The 15,864-nt window shown below is 43.0% G+C and overlaps 1 protein-coding gene across 1 annotated transcript in view; it reads right to left on the bottom strand.

Annotated features, from left to right (window-relative positions):
• The window catches only part of C1H12orf42 (chromosome 1 C12orf42 homolog), a 253,372-nt gene that overhangs the window by 109,245 nt on the left and 128,263 nt on the right, over positions 1-15,864 (bottom strand). Inside the window, exons 7-8 of the mRNA XM_048831554.2 lie at positions 11,410-11,628; positions 7,020-7,120 (exon numbers count right to left, since the gene is read on the bottom strand). Of these exons, the coding sequence (XP_048687511.2) occupies positions 7,020-7,120; positions 11,410-11,628 (320 nt within the window). The remainder of the gene's footprint in view (positions 1-7,019; positions 7,121-11,409; positions 11,629-15,864) is intronic.

Here is a 15,864-nt window from a genome sequence, read left to right on the forward strand (position 1 = left end):
TGATGACGTTTAAGCAGTATATCAGTGCAGTCATTTTGCAACACGTGAATGGAAAATCAGCCTGCCTCCAGGCATATGCAAAAATGTGGCCCTGATGTTCAAAAGGGAGACCTTGCAATAGAGCAACATTGATATTCCAGTTAGTATGTTTTAGCTTTGGCCGTGTTTCCTGATGCATTACCTCCATGAAGGATGATCTCTGCCAAAAGCATGAGTCTCCTGAGCGCACTAGGAAAGCAAAATTTTCAGTTGGGGGGGGGGAATGAGGGGGAGAGGTGAGCACACAGTTGCAGTCCAAAACATATTAGTAATAGAAGTGGGCTGCATTCAAAATGCCAGCAAAGCCACCACAGTGACATTAGAGCAGCAGTTTACCAGATTTCCTGGCACTGCAAGGTTATTCCTTGAAGTATTGCTTTTGAGGGTGGTCTTCCAGGAATTATGCCAGATATATAGGGCACCCACTGCTATTCACACCAGATGTGTTAATACCGACTATACTAGCCAGACCGTCAAGCCTTAACAGAGCATGTTACATTTTTCTGAAGCTGTTCAGCCCATGCTAAGTTAGCCAAGTTATCCTACATAGCAAAGTGACTATCAGGGTATGTCTACACTACGGAATATGGTCGAATTTATAGAAGTCGGTTTTTTAGAAATCGGTTTTATATATTTGAGTGTGTGTGTCCCCACAGAAAATGCTCTAAGTGCATTAACTCGGCGGAGTGCTTCCACAGTACCGAGGCAAGCGTCGACTTCCAGAGCGTTGCACTGTGGATAGCTATCCCACAGTTCCCGCAGTCTCCGCTGCCCATTGGAATTCTGGGTTGAGATCCCAATGCCTGATGGGGCTAAAACATTGTCGCGGGTGGTTCTGGGTACATATCGTCAGGCCCCCCTTCCCTCCCTCCCTCCGTGAAAGCAAGGGCAGACAATCGTTTTGCGCCTTTTTTCCTGAGTTACCTGTGCAGATGCCATACCACGGCAAGCATGGAGCCCGCTCAGGTAACCGTCACCCTATGTCTCCTGGGTGCTGGCAGATGCAGTACTGCATTGCTACACAGTAGCAGCAACCCATTGCCTTCTGGCAGCAGACGGTGCAATACGACTGGTAGCCATCATCATCATGTCCGAGGTGCTCCTGGCCAAGTCGGCCAGGAGCGCCTGGGCAGACATGGGTGCAGGGACTACATTAGAAGTGACTTGACCAGGTCATTCTCTTTAGTCCTGCAGTCAGTCCTATTGAACCGTCTTATGGTGAGCAGGCAGGCGGTACGGATTCCTAGCAGTCCTATTGCATCATCTTCTGGTGGCAGCCATGAGATGTGGATGGCATGCAGTCCTTCTGCACCGTCTGCTGCCAGCCAAAGATGTAAAAGATAGATAGAGTGGATCAAAACAAGAAATAGACCAGATTTGTTTTGTACTCATTTGCTTCCCCTCCCTCCCCTGTCTAGGGGACTCATTCCTCTAGGTCACACTGCAGTCACTCACAGAGAAGGTGCAGCGAGGTAAATCTAGCCATGTATCAATCAGAGGCCAGGCTAACCTCCTTGTTCCAATAAGAACAATAACTTAGGTGCACCATTTCTTATTGGAACCCTCCGTGAAGTCTTGCCTGAAATACTCCTTGATGTAAAGCCACCCCCTTTGTTGATTTTAGCTTCCTGAAGCCAACCCTGTAAGCCATGTCGTCAGTCGCCCCTCCCTCTGTCAGAGCAACAGCAGACAATCGTTCCGCGCCTTTTTTCTCTGTGGATGCCATACCAAGGCAAGCATGGAGGCCGCTCAGCTCACTTTGGCAATTAGGAGCACATTAAACACCACACGCATTATCCAGCAGTATATGCAGCACCAGAACCTGGCAGAGCGATACCGGGCGAGGAGGCGACGTCAGCGCGGTCACGTGAGTGATCAGGACATGGACACAGATTTCTCTGAAAGCATGGGCCCTGCCAATGCATGCATCATGCTGCTAATGGGGCAGGTTCATGCTGTGGAACGCCGATTCTGGGCTCGGGAAACAAGCACAGACTGGTGGGACCGCATAGTGTTGCAGGTCTGGGACGATTCCCAGTGGCTGCAAAACTTTCGCATGCGTAAGGGCACTTTCATGGAACTTTGTGACTTGCTTTCCCCTGCCCTGAAGCGCATGAATACCAAGATGAGAGCAGCCCTCACAGTTGAGAAGTGAGTGGCGATAGCCCTGTGGAAGCTTGCAACGCCAGATAGCTACCAGTCAGTTGGGAATCAATTTGGAGTGGGCAAGTCTACTGTGGGGGCTGCTGTGATGCAAGTAGCCCACGCAATCAAAGATCTGCTGATATCAAGGGGGTAGTGACCCTGGGAAATGTGCAGGTCATAGTGGATGGCTTTGCTGCAATGGGATTCCCTAACTGTGGTGGGGCCATAGACGGAACCCATATCCCTATCTTGGCACCAGAGCACCAAGCCGACGAGTACATAAACCGCAAGGGGTACTTTTCAATAGTGCTGCAAGCCCAGGTGGATCACAAGGGATGTTTCACCAACATCAACGTGGGATGGCCGGGAAAGGTACATGACGCTCGCATCTGCAGGAACTCTGGTCTGTTTCAAAAGCTGCAGGAAGGGACTTTATTCCCAGACCAGAAAATAACTGTTGGGGACGTTGAAATGCCTATATGTATCCTTGGGGACCCAGCCTGCCCCTTAATGCCATGGCTCATGAAGCCGTACACAGGCAGCCTGGACAGTAGTCAGGAGCTGTTCAACTACAGGCTGAGCAAGTGCAGAATGGTGGTAGAATGTGCATTTGGACGTTTAAAGGTGCGCTGGCGCAGTTTACTGACTCACTTAGACCTCAGCGAAACCAATATTCCCACTGTTATTACTGCTTGCTGTGTGCTCCACAATATCTGTGAGAGTAAGGGGGAGATGTTTTTGGTGGGGTGGGAGGTTGAGGCAAATCGCCTGGCTGCTGGTTACGTGCAGCCAGACACCAGGACGGTTAGAAGAGCACAGGAGGGTGCGGTACGCATCAGAGAAGCTTTGAAAACAAGTTTCATGACTGGCCAGGCTACGGTGTGAAAGTTCGCTTTGTTTCTCCTTGATGAAACCCCCCGCCCCTTGGTTCACTCTACTTCCCTGCAAGCTAACCACCCTCCCCTCCTCCCTTTAATCATTGCTTGCAGAGGCAATAAGGTCATTGTTGCTTCACATTTATGCATTCTCTATTCATTCATCACACAAATAGGGGGATGACTACCAAGGTAGCCCAGGAGGGGTGGTGGAGAAGGGAAGGAAAATGCCACACAGCACTTTAAAAGTTTACAACTTTAAAATTTATTGAATGCCAGCCTTCTTTTTTTTTTGGCAATCCTCTGTGGTGGAGTGGCTGGTTGGCGGTGGCCCCCCCACCGCGTTCTTGGGCGTCTGGGTGTGGAGGCTATGGAACTTGAGGAGGAGGGTGGTTGGTTACACAGCGGCTGTAGTGGCAGTCTGTGCTCCAGCTGCCTTTGCTGCAGCTCAATCATACACTGGAGCATACTGGTTTGGTCCTCCAGCCGCCTCAGTATTGAATCCTGCCTCCTCTCATCACGCTGCCACCACATTTGAGCTTAAGCCCTGTCTTCAGCCCACCACTTACTCTCTTCAGCCTGCCACCTCTCCTCCCAGTCATTTTGTGCTTTCCTGCACTCTGACATTATTTGCCTCCACGCATTCGTCTGTGCTTTGTCAGTGTGGGAGGACAGCAGGAGCTCAGAGAACATTTCATCACGAGTGCGTTTTTTTTTCTTTCTAATCTTCACTAGCCTCTGGGAAGGAGAAGATCCTGTGATCATTGAAACACATTTAGCTGGTGTAGAAAAAAAAGGGACAGCGGTATTTAAAAAGACACATTTTATAAAACAGTGGCTACAGTCTTTCAGGGTAAACCTTGCTGTTAACATTACATACATAGCACATGTGCTTTCGTTACAAGGTCGCATTTTGCCTCCCCCCACCATGTGGCTACCCCCTCAACCCTCCTCCCTCCCCGTGGCTAACAGCGGGGAACATTTCTGTTCAGCCACAGGGAAACAGCTCAGCAGGAGCGGGCTCCTCTGAATGTCCCCTGAAGAAAAGCACTCTATTTCAACCAAGTGACCATGAATGATATCTCACTCTCCTGAGGATAACACAGAGAGATAAAGAACGGACGTTGTTTGAACGCCAGCAAACATACACTGCAATGCTTTGTTGTACAATGATTCCCGAGTACGTGTTACTGGCCTGGAGTGGTAAAGTGTCCTACCATGAAGGACGCAATAAGGCTGCCCTCCCCAGAAACCTTTTGCAAAGGCTTTGGGAGTACATCCAGGAGAGCCGCGAATGCCAGGGCAAAGTAATCTTTTCACATGCTTGCTTTTAAACCATGTATAGTATTTTAAAAGGTACACTCACCGGAGGTCCCTTCTCCACCTGCCGGGTCCAGGAGGCAGCCTTGGGTGGGTTCGGGGGGTACTGGCTCCAGGTCCAGGGTGAGAAACAGTTCCTGGCTGTCGGGAAAACCAGTTTCTCTGCTTGCTTGCTGTGAGCTATCTACAACCTCCTCCTCATCATCATCATCATCTTCTTCGTCCCCAAAACCTGCTTCCGTGTTGCCTCCATCTCCATTGAAGGAGTCAAACAACACGGCTGGGGAAGTGGTGGCTGAACCCCCTAAAATGGCATGCAGCTCATCATAGAAGCGGCATGTTTTGGGCTCTGACCCGGAGCGGCCGTTCGCCCCTCTGGTTTTCTGGTAGGCTTGCCTCAGCTCCTTAAGTTTCATGTGGCACTGCTTCGGGTCCCTGTTATGGCCTCTGTCCTTCATGCCCTGGGAGATTTTGACAAAGGTTTTGGCATTTCGAAAACTGGAATGGAGTTCTGATAGCACGGATTCCTCTCCCCATACAGCGATCAGATCTCGTACCCCCCGTTCAGTCTATGCTGGAGCTCTTTTGCGATTCTGGGACTCCATCATGGTCACCTGTGCTGATGAGCTCTGCATGGTCACCTGCAGCATGCCACGCTGGCCAAACAGGAAATGAGATTCAAAAGTTCGCAGTTCTTTTCCTGTCTACCTGGCCAGTGCATCTGAGTTGAGAGTGCTGTCCAGAGCGGTCACAATGGAGCACTCTGGGATTGCTCCCGGAGGCCAGTTCCGTCAAATTGTGTCCACAGTACCCCAAATTCGAGCCGGCAAGGCTGATTTAAGCGCTAATCCACTTGTCAGGGGTGGAGTACGGAAATCGATTTTAAGACCCCTTTAAGTCAAACTAAAGGGCTTCATCGTGTGGACGGGTGCAGGTTTACATCGATTTAACGCTGCTAAATTCGACCTAAAGTCCTAGTGTAGACCAGGGCTCAGTTTTGCAGAAAGCTGAGATATCCTGCCTTTCCAAAGGCAGAAAATAAAATGTGACCATAGGTGAAAACTGGGAAGAATATAAATGAGGATAAATGCCAACTCAGAATATTGGTCTAAAGAATACTTTCTGAAGCAAAAGAAGCAAGGAGAAGTTAATATATATTCAAAGAGAAGGGCTCTATATTTGAAACAAATTTTGTCCCTACTCCTTTGAGCCAAGAGCTACATACAAGCACTATTTCACACACACCAGACTTGACCAAATTAACTTTATGTCTTTTGTTCATGTGTTTGTTTAGATTTTGTGAAAGGTGCCAGACAGAGCCCCAGAAACTGACATTCTCTGTTTAATAACAGAACAGCTACCCCGCAGGCAGCTGCAGGGCAAGCTTCCCCCACACTGCCTGATCAAAACACCTCAACACTTATCTGGAGGGGCCCTCTTTATCGTGAGAGTATAGGTCGGCCCTTGGCCACTGTGATGAGACTGCCAGTGGGGCTGCCAGTTAGTGCCAGTTGTGGTGATGGTAACTGTGGTGTGTACACTTATCCCTGGGCACTAGACTGAAACCATCAAACAGCCTCAGGTGTATAAGCAACAACTTTAGGCCACTGGTAGCCTTGGCCACAATCCAAACAACAATTGAGAAGCTAGGCTTTGTTTAAAAAAACTATGTATTTTTCCTTACATGGTTGTTTTTATAGTTAGCAGATCAGACTATCATTATATGGCTGCATTGTTCTTACTCTTAAGATATGAAATGTTTTGGATCAGATACAGGAACCTAGCTAGAGACTTTATCCACCTAAGGAACTTTTACTGAGTCTTTAATGTATTTCTCCTCACAACATACCAGTGAGCTAAGGAAGCACTATTTTACAGGTGGAAAATGAGGCACAGTAGAGCTAAATGACTTGCCCAAAGCACCTATGCTTGAGGTAGAACTAGAATCCAGCTCTCTCATACTCCAGGCTAGGGCCCTAACAATCAGACCATCCATTTCTCTTGAAGCATAGCTTTTGCTGCTCCATATTAGCATTGTATTCCGCTCCAATCATGGCTAACAGTCTGCATTTGTTTTTAGATATTTTTGGTAGCCCCATATAACTTCTCATTCGATGTTTGTGAATAAGAATTCCATATGATCTGTTAATGAATAGCTCCCACCATTTTCTTCATATACAGACTCATGGTTTGATTAGTTTTTCTTTTTTTTTTTTCTTTATTTGTGTGTTGGCTATATAATACATGTCCCAATAAACATAATGCATATATGAATGTGTCATACTGGATCAACCTCAAATGAATATTTGATTTTGTTTTAATTTGCTTCCACATTGTTTGCTTGGATCCCCAGGGCCTATGAGTGAGATGCAGTTGCATAATGGTTTGAGAGATGAGAATTTGATATTGATATTCCTACATTTATGCAGAAGGTGCAGGTGTTTTAAAGTATTTAAAGAAATTGCTTGATTGACTCTCATATAGAAGCCTATTGATGATAAATTTAAGCTTTGCAGCTAGGGTGTAAAATTATTATATTAACATTACTACCGGTCATGGATGTCATAAATCTTAAGAGAAAGGATGCATATGTCACATACAATGCATGAAAAAGTTGTTCTTTTACCATGGATAACTTACCATGGTGTAGATACTCTGCTGATCAGCTATTCCATTATTTGAATAAGTATCTGATGTCTTGTTTTCTTTCAAGAAGGCAGGTGCCAGATGAAGCAGGAAACCTGCCAAGAAAGATGATAAATTGCAATTTGGTGCTGAGGACCAATGCTTAACATTAATGCAATGCTGCTAGCAATTAAAGGGGCTAGTATAGTAATAAGAAACTGGGAAGAAAATAATTTCTAATCCCAAGTGTAAGAGGTTCATTTCTTTAATTGTCATCATCTTTAGTACATATAAAATATTTGTTGGGATTGTCTGATTGCAGACAAAATGAAACGAATAAAAAACCTATAATGCACAAGCCATTAATATGTTACAATATGATCAATTGCTATTCCAATGGAGAGGAATCTTACAGACTGAAGCAAACAAAATTATAACAAAATTAAACAGGAAAATAATGGGAAAAAATTAAAGGCCATACACACATTGGGGAGCAATTATCCACTTGAATAATCCAACTGCCTTTTATGTGCTTCACAATCTAGACTAAAGCAAGAGAGGTCTCAGAAAGAACAGCCAGAGTTTCCCTATGTACTGTATTCACCTTTGCAATATTAAACTTGGGTTTGTTTAAACTAACTTCAAAAAGGATCCCATGCAATTTCAGTATTTTATTTGGTTCAACAAAGAGTGGCAAATCCAACATGTTGTTCAAAACTTTTAAGTTCAGTATTGCAAGAACCAAAAGCTACGGAGGTGGAGCTGCCAGGCTTTTTGTTTGATCAGCTATAACCACCCATGTCCTAAGAGATTCTGGATCCAGGTGGCTTTCTGAAAGAAACATGATTCCGTCGATTTTATAAATTGTGTTAAAATTCATTAAACAAATTAAAATAAAAATCAAGAAAACATATAATCAAACCTAAGCCATTGTTAATACTAAGCTAAACTAAAATAATACTATACAACCATCAACTCAATATCAAACCAAGGTCAAATTAAAAAAATCAGCAAGTTAGTCTCAGTGCTGGAATGGAATTAAATCATCAAATTAATTCTAAAAATAATCAATCCTTACAAATTCTAAAGGGGATTCCAAGTGGGCAGTTGTCCATTTGGTTATAAATCCCAGATGAAGAATATTACAAAAATCCATCATATTTGTAACTTGGAGCTGGTTAAATGTCTTAATACTGAAACCAAATTATTATCTAATGTCTGAACCACAACCTCAGAGCTAATTATAAAGCTTCCTACTTAGAATTCTATTCTTAGGTGTTGACTAATAGCCCCTCCACCCCCCACCCTACATCCAACAAAGAAATAATACAGACTTTAACACAATACTCTCAATAAGCAGAAGTTTAACAAGTCTTATCTACCAGATGTTACAGGTAACGATTTCAGGACTATTAAACGACCCAGGACTATTAAACACAGACCACACTTTAATAAGTATCTTTATGAGATGATATTTAGGGATTTCTAAACCTGGGAGCTTTCCTATGTGAACTCTATGGGTTTTTATAGACACACATGCATACACTTTCAGACCTTAAAATTAAAAGACTATAAAAAAGCTGGGATGTCTCCCAGCTAATCAAAACAAAAGACGAACATAGAAAAAAGGAAAACTAAGACACCAAACTGGGGGTTCTCAAACTCTTCAGCTCTCACAATCTTCTGGACACTTGTAGAGTAGGACCTGGAATTGTGGTCAAGGAGTCAGACAGTGACATTCTGCTGACACAGTGCTTCTTGCTAGCAGCTCTCCTTTGGGTGCAGGGAGACGGGTCAAAGGCTGCTGTTTATGTCTTCGCAAAAAGAAAAGGAGTACTTGTGGCACCTTAGAGACTAACCAATTTATTTGAGCATGAGCTTTCATGAGCTACAGCGAGCTCAAATAAATTGGTTAGTCTCTAAGGTGCCACAAGTACTCCTTTTCTTTTTGCGAATACAGACTAACACGGCTGTTACTCTGAAACCTGTTTATGTCTTGATTTCCTCTCCCCAACGTGGCTGGAATTCTGGAATGTTGGGTGGGTTGTTGCCAGACAGGAAAGACTTCTTGGCTTAAAATCTTTATTTCTGTGTTGGATGTGGGGTGGGGGAGGGGCTATTAGCCAGCACCCAAAAACAGAACTCTAAGTAGGAAACTTTGTAATTAACTCTCAGGTTGTGGTTCAGACATGTATGGTTTGCTATCTTTGCTTACTTCTTCTTGCAGCACTTTCCTCCAAGGCCATCAGACAAATCAATAAACTTCTGTTTGAAACAGCAATTTTAAAAAATATTCTGTGTTTACATACCACAGGTATAGTAAGTCTGTGACATTTATTTTGTGGAAAGGAGGGAATTGCTAGGGTTCTTTTTCAACAACTAGTCACTGAACATTCATCCATCAGCAAAATTAAAAATAATTTGACTTATGATCAATGTCATCACTCTTCTCACAAACAAGAAAATTTACAGCAATCTTTCTATTTTGGAACTGGGCTGTGTGTCAAACAGCTTATCTTGTGGAATATTCATCTTGATAGAGAAGAGTGGCTTTAAGACCTATCAAGATGAAATCCATTTAAGAAATATAATTTTTAAAATTTATAAAAGGTCTTTTATTCCCCTATATGCTATTTCTCTCACAGTACACACAGAGTAATGCAAGTCTTTTAGAATTAATGAGGGAAAGTTGTGTCCTTTTTAATCTTCTCCACAGCTACTTCAGAACTACAAGCCAGATCACAGAGGCAAAGGAAGGCTGTGAGATAGGAAGTTGGCTCAAGATTTAATTGTTGATTTTCCATGTTTTATATCCTTCTGCAAGTTCTAACCTTAAAAAATTCTTTTTGCAAATGTGGATGACTTCTCAGCTTTATTAATAATGTGTGCAATGTTTGTGCCCATGTCTCAGGTTATCTTTACTATAACAAATTTCCTCTTTGCAGCTGTGACTTTGTCAGGATTATTTTGTTTTATCACACAGAGTGGACAATAAGAAACCAAAGCCAGCAAAAAAATTCAAAATACATATCAAACCAGTGACATAAGACACCTTTTAGAGCAGATGCCCTAAGGGAGAAAATAAGAGTAGGAAGAGATGTCAGAGAAGACATGCCACTGTGCTAGCTACTGTAATTATCTGGGGCATGTGTAATGTGCACTGAAAACGATAACATAGATGAGGTAATTTATCAGTGTGGAGGAGGTGCAAATTCTAGTATTTTTGTGTTACACTCACACAACTCACATAACCTCACTAGGATTGTACAAGTAACTGAGGGAAGAATCTAGCCCTAATATAGGTTACCATTTTTCAGTTCTCAGTGTTGCAAACTTAAAGAGAAAATTGTAAATATTCTGCCATTATAAAAAATACATGTTCCTTAATATTACTACTGCCTTTGTATTGATAAAGGCATTAACAGCCTCATCCCACAAAGTCTTATTACTAAGTGTAGTGACTACACATGGTAATTAGGAAGTTTTTGTGGGATTGGGCCTTTAATGGGGTTATTGATAGGAAGTCAGGTTACGAGCCTAAACATGGCAGGTAAACCATGCACTCAGAAAAAAGACACTTCCTCTGCCCTGTCTCTCCACCTTGCACCATTCCTCACCCCTGTCTCTGGCTGGAGGAAAATGGGAACAACTAGGACACGCTTGCAGCTGCAGGTTTGGCCACTTGGGGCCCTCAGATTGCTCTAACAATGCAGGTGACCTGGCCTATTCCAGAGGCTCTACCACAATTGGGGAAGTACAAAGTTGAGATTTACACAACCTTAGTACACTGCTCCCTGAGCAGCACTCCCCTCCCATCGCCCTCCCACGCCCAACATATGGCTCTTTGTCATCTGTCCTTTATTAATTTTCTAATCCATAAGAATACTTTACTTCTCACTTCATGACTACTTAGTACTGTCCGATAAGAGACTTTTCCTTTGGCCTTTAGAAAGTCCATACAAATTATTCAAACGGTCCTCTTCTATTCACCACTTTGCTGACATGCTCAAAGGATTCAAACAGATAAGAGAGGCATGATTTTCTTTTGCCGAAGTCATAACCACACTTTGTTTTCATTTCTCTTTTTTCCTTTTGCGGTATACTTCTGTGATTCTAAATAGTTTCCATATTGAGCCCAAGGTTTTTAATTTCTCTCTTTCTCTCTTTTTTGTTTAATGTTTGCCTTTAGGGTCTCCTTGATTAGCTTATTCATTTTCATTTAAGTCTCTTTTCTAAAATTTAGTTTGCACAAGGGGAATATTCAGGGAAACTGTTGAGCCAGTTTTCCCACTGCTTTGTGCTGCTAGAGATTTTGTGTTCAGGGGTTTCTTTGGAAAATATACTAGTGACTGGGTTGAACTAATTATTTGCTATAAAGCCCGTTTTAATTTAAATTTCTCCTTACCATTGGCATCCAGGGCTGCAGATCCAATATTATTTTTCATCTGATATCCCGAAATGTCTTCTGAGGCATTGTAGCATTCTTCCACATCATTCTGAATACCTTCATCTTGGCCTGTCTTTTCCCAACTCTGGTGATCCAACAAGGAAAGCCTGATTTCAGCGAGTGATTCATCTTCACTTACACATCCAATGTTCAAAGATGCAGTCCTTTTAGAAAGTTCTGTTGCAACACAAGAAAACATTACTCTTATAAATTCCACTAACTAGGTCTGAAAGGGGTATGTGAAGCATCTGATTAAAGTGAATTCACTTGAAAAATCACAGTAGCATTAGGGAGAAGTAAAATCTGGGAATAGTTAATATAATTATGAATAATATCAATTCTGTCCTTGATTCCTAAGATTGAAAGACCAAGAAATATGTGATGAAGCACATTCTCAATACTCCCTTATATGAAAAGGAAATATGAAAATTAAATATCATGAGTCTGATTCTTCATTGCTTTGCACGTCCGTGTAGTCATTTGTGATGTATGGGAAGTAGGTGTAAGAAGCTACCAAATCAAAAATCCTCCACTCAATCACAATAATGGCAGCACAAACAGTGGTAAAGTTAGCACCACTTTTCACAGGGGAAAGTCATGACCCAAGCTACAAGTCAGTGGAGAATCATCAGGCCCCAGGACTGCTTTAATTATACTGTATATTTTACAGATTTATGTTGTTGATGTTGTTGAATTAAAAAATATGTTACACTTTTGGAAAATATTTGAAACAAATATTTGAAACATTCATCTTGCAACCAATGTCCAGATTTTCTGCTGTGGTCCTAGTCTTCCAGCATCTACATAAATGTATTTCAAACTAAAGTTAGGCTCAGTTAGAATGATTATTGGACCTGATTCTGCATTCATTGAAGTAAATGGCAAAATTCTTATTAGACCTCAGTGAGAACAGAATCAAGTCTGCTTTCTGTATGAGTTAGATCCAGTTTCCCAAACTTGGGACACTGCTTGTTCAGGGAAAGCCCCTGGAGGGCTGGGCCGGTTTGTTTACCTGCCGCGTTCGTAGGTTCGGCCGATCACGGTTCCCACTGGCTGTGGTTCGCCGCTGCAGGCCAATGGGGGCTGTGGGAAGTGGCGGCCAGTATGTCCCTCGGCCCGCGCCTGGTTCGCTGCTCCAGGCCAATGGGGGCTGTGGGAAGTGGCGGCCGGTATGTCCCACGGCCCACACCGCTTCCTGCAACCCCCATTGGCCTGCAGCGGCGAACCGCAGCCAGTGGGAGCTGCGATTGGCCAAACCTGCAGATGCGGCAGGTAAACAAACTAGCCCGGCCCACCAGGGGCTTTCCCTGAACAAGCAGTGTCCCAAGTTTGGGAAACACTGACTCAGAGAATAAGGAACTTATCCATCAGTCTGTACTTATCCATCAGTGCGTAAGCAGCCTCTCTATATCAGTGAGCTACTTCCAATAGTACAGACTGGGAATTAGATTCTAAGGTGTGAACTCTTTTCTGTGTTTTAACATCAAGATCATAACACCTTGAACCAGAATTGTTACCCCTTTTGAACCTGAAGTTCAGGGCCCTTAGGATGTCTTTGTTTGGAGCAGAAATTGATGATAGACTAGTATATTTTCTTTGATGCAGCCTTCTTTATTTACAAAGAACATACAAAGTCCTGCTTCTCTGAATGCAAGAGGGGCCAAAAGCAAAAGGAGCCATTTCTTAGTTTACAGCTTCGTTCAGCCAGCACCCTTGACCCTAACCTCTCTCTAGACTTCTCCAGTGACAAACTGTGCTTATAGGCTGACACACACACACACACACCCTTACCCAAACAGTACGCATTTGACTATCTCCACCCACTCAGTCCAAAATTTCAGGGCAGGTTCATAACTGCTTTTGTTTTAGGTGGGGGCTTGTGATAAATTTATCGTGACAGTTATGTTAACTGAAGTGTGTTTTCATACCCAGTCTCAAAGAGGTTCGTGATCCATGCAGTCACCAGTACCTCTCAGCATAACAATATGCTTAAATTTGGCTCCAAATGTGGGCTAACTGGGTAGTAATCATGGGGTGTTTTATATTTCATACCTAAATATGTCAGAAATGGAACAGACAAAAATTTATACAGAAAACTACTGAAAAGAAGGAGGACTGGTCGGAACCCAAAATTCCTGCTGAAGTGGAAAGAAAATTCAAATTTTTCTGTGGAACAGGGAATCTGAATTTTTGTTTTGGAATAACTGAAAGGTTTAATTTCAACTTTACAGTTTTGACTTCTATGTTATATTATACATTAAAATATAAATCATATAATAAAAGTAAAAACAGTATTGTCAAAATGAAATATTATGACCTTATTCAAATGAATAATTTCAATACTTTTTGGTCAAAATTTTTGGCTAAGTTGATACTTCTCATGGAAGATTTTGATTTTGCTAAATCAGGTTTCTGATGAGAAAACATTCTGTCACAAAAATGTTGACTGGCTTTCATAATACATGGAATTCATCTCAGTGAAGAGGGCCTGTGGCATTCAGCACCACTTAAGCTCCACATTAAGGTTTTACATGGGATTCAAAGTGGTGCAGAGGGCTTTGCATGGCCCTCTGCACTGAGGTAAATTCTTCCAAGAAGAATATATCAGTAGCTGTGACATTATAATCAAGTGACAGGTTTCAGAGTGGTAGCTGTGTTAGTCTGTATCAGCAGAAACAACGAGGACTCCTTGTGACACCTTAGAGACTAACAATTTTATTTGGGCATAAGCTTTTGTGGGCTAGAACCCACTTCATCAGATGCATGGAGTGGAAAATACAGGAGCAGGTATAAATACATGAAAAAATGGGAGTTGCCTTACCAAGTGTGAGGTCAGTCTAACGAGACAATTCAATTAACAGTAGGATACCAAAGGAGGAAAAATAACTTTTGTATTGGTAATGAGAGTGGCCCATTTTACACAGCTGACAAGAAGGTGTGAGTAACAGTAGGGGGATCTTAATATGGGGGAAATTAGGTTTAGGTTTTGTAATGACCCAACCACTCCCAGTCTTTATTCAGGCCTAATGTGATGGTGTCCAGTTTGCAAATTAATTCCAGTTCTGCAGTTCCACGTTGGAGTCTGTTTTTGAAGGTTTTTTGTTGAAGAATTGCTACTTTTAGGTCTTTTATTGAGTGACCAGGGAGACTGAAGTGCTTTCCTACTGGTTGTTGAATGTTATGATTCCTGATGTTAGATTTGTGTCCATTTATTCTTTTGTGTAGAGACTGTCCGGTTTGGCCAATGTACATGGCAGAGGGGCATTGCTGGCACATGGTGGCATATATCACATTGGTAGATGTGCAGGTGAACAAGACCCTGATGGTGTGGCTGATGTTGTTAGGTCCTATGATGGTGTCCCTTGAATAGATATGTGGACAGAGTTGGCACCAGGGTTTGTTGCAGGGTTTGGTTCCTGAGTTGGTTTTTTTGTTGTGTGGTGTGTAGTTGCTGGTGAGTATTTGCTTCAGGTTGGGGGGCTGTCTGTAAACGAGGACTAGCCTGACTCCGAAGGTCTGTGAGAGTGAGGGATCATCCTTCAGGATAGGCTGTAGATCCTTGATGATGTGCTGGAGAGGTTTTAGTTGGGGGTTGTAGGTGACAGCTAGTGGCGTTCTGTTACTTTCTTTGTTGGGCCTGTCTTGTTGTAGGTGACTTCTGGGTACCCTTCTGGCTCTGTCAATCTGTTTCTTCATTTCACCAGGTGGGTATTGTAGTTTTAAGAATGCTTGAGATCCTGTAGGTGTTTGCCTCTGTCTGAGGAATCGGCGCAAATGCGGTTGTATCTTAGAGCTTGGATGTAGACAATGGACCATGTGATGTGGTCTGGATGAAAGCTGGAGGCATAGAGGTAAGTATAACCGTCAGTAGGTTTCCGGTATAGGGTGATGTTTATGTGACCATCGATTATTAGCACTGTAGTGTCTAGGAAGTGGACCTCTTGTGTGGACTGGTCCAGGCTGAGGTTGATGGTGGGGTGGAAATTGTTGAAATCCTCGTGGAATTCCTCAAGTGCCTCCTTCCCATGGGTCCAGATGATGAAGATGTCATCAATGTAGCGCAAGTAGAGTAGGGACATTAGGGGATGAGAGCTGAGAAAACTTTGTTCTAAGTCAGCCATAAAAATGTTGGTATACTGTGGGGCCATGCGGGTACACATAGCAGTCCCGCTGACTTGAAGGTATAAATTGTCCCCAAATCTGAAATAGTTGTGGGTGAGGACAAAGTCACAAAGTTCAGCCACCAGGTTTGCTGTGATAGTCTTGGGGATGGTATTCCTGACGGCTTGTAGTCCATCTTTGTGTGGAATGTTCGTGTAGAGAGATTCTACATCCATAGTGGCTAGGATGGTGTTTTCTGGAAGATCACCAAAGGACTGTAGTTTCCTCAGAAAGTCAGTGGTGTCTCAAAGA

Source organism: Caretta caretta, chromosome 1 (assembly GCF_965140235.1).
Source record: "Caretta caretta isolate rCarCar2 chromosome 1, rCarCar1.hap1, whole genome shotgun sequence".
NCBI lineage: Eukaryota > Metazoa > Chordata > Testudines > Cheloniidae > Caretta > Caretta caretta.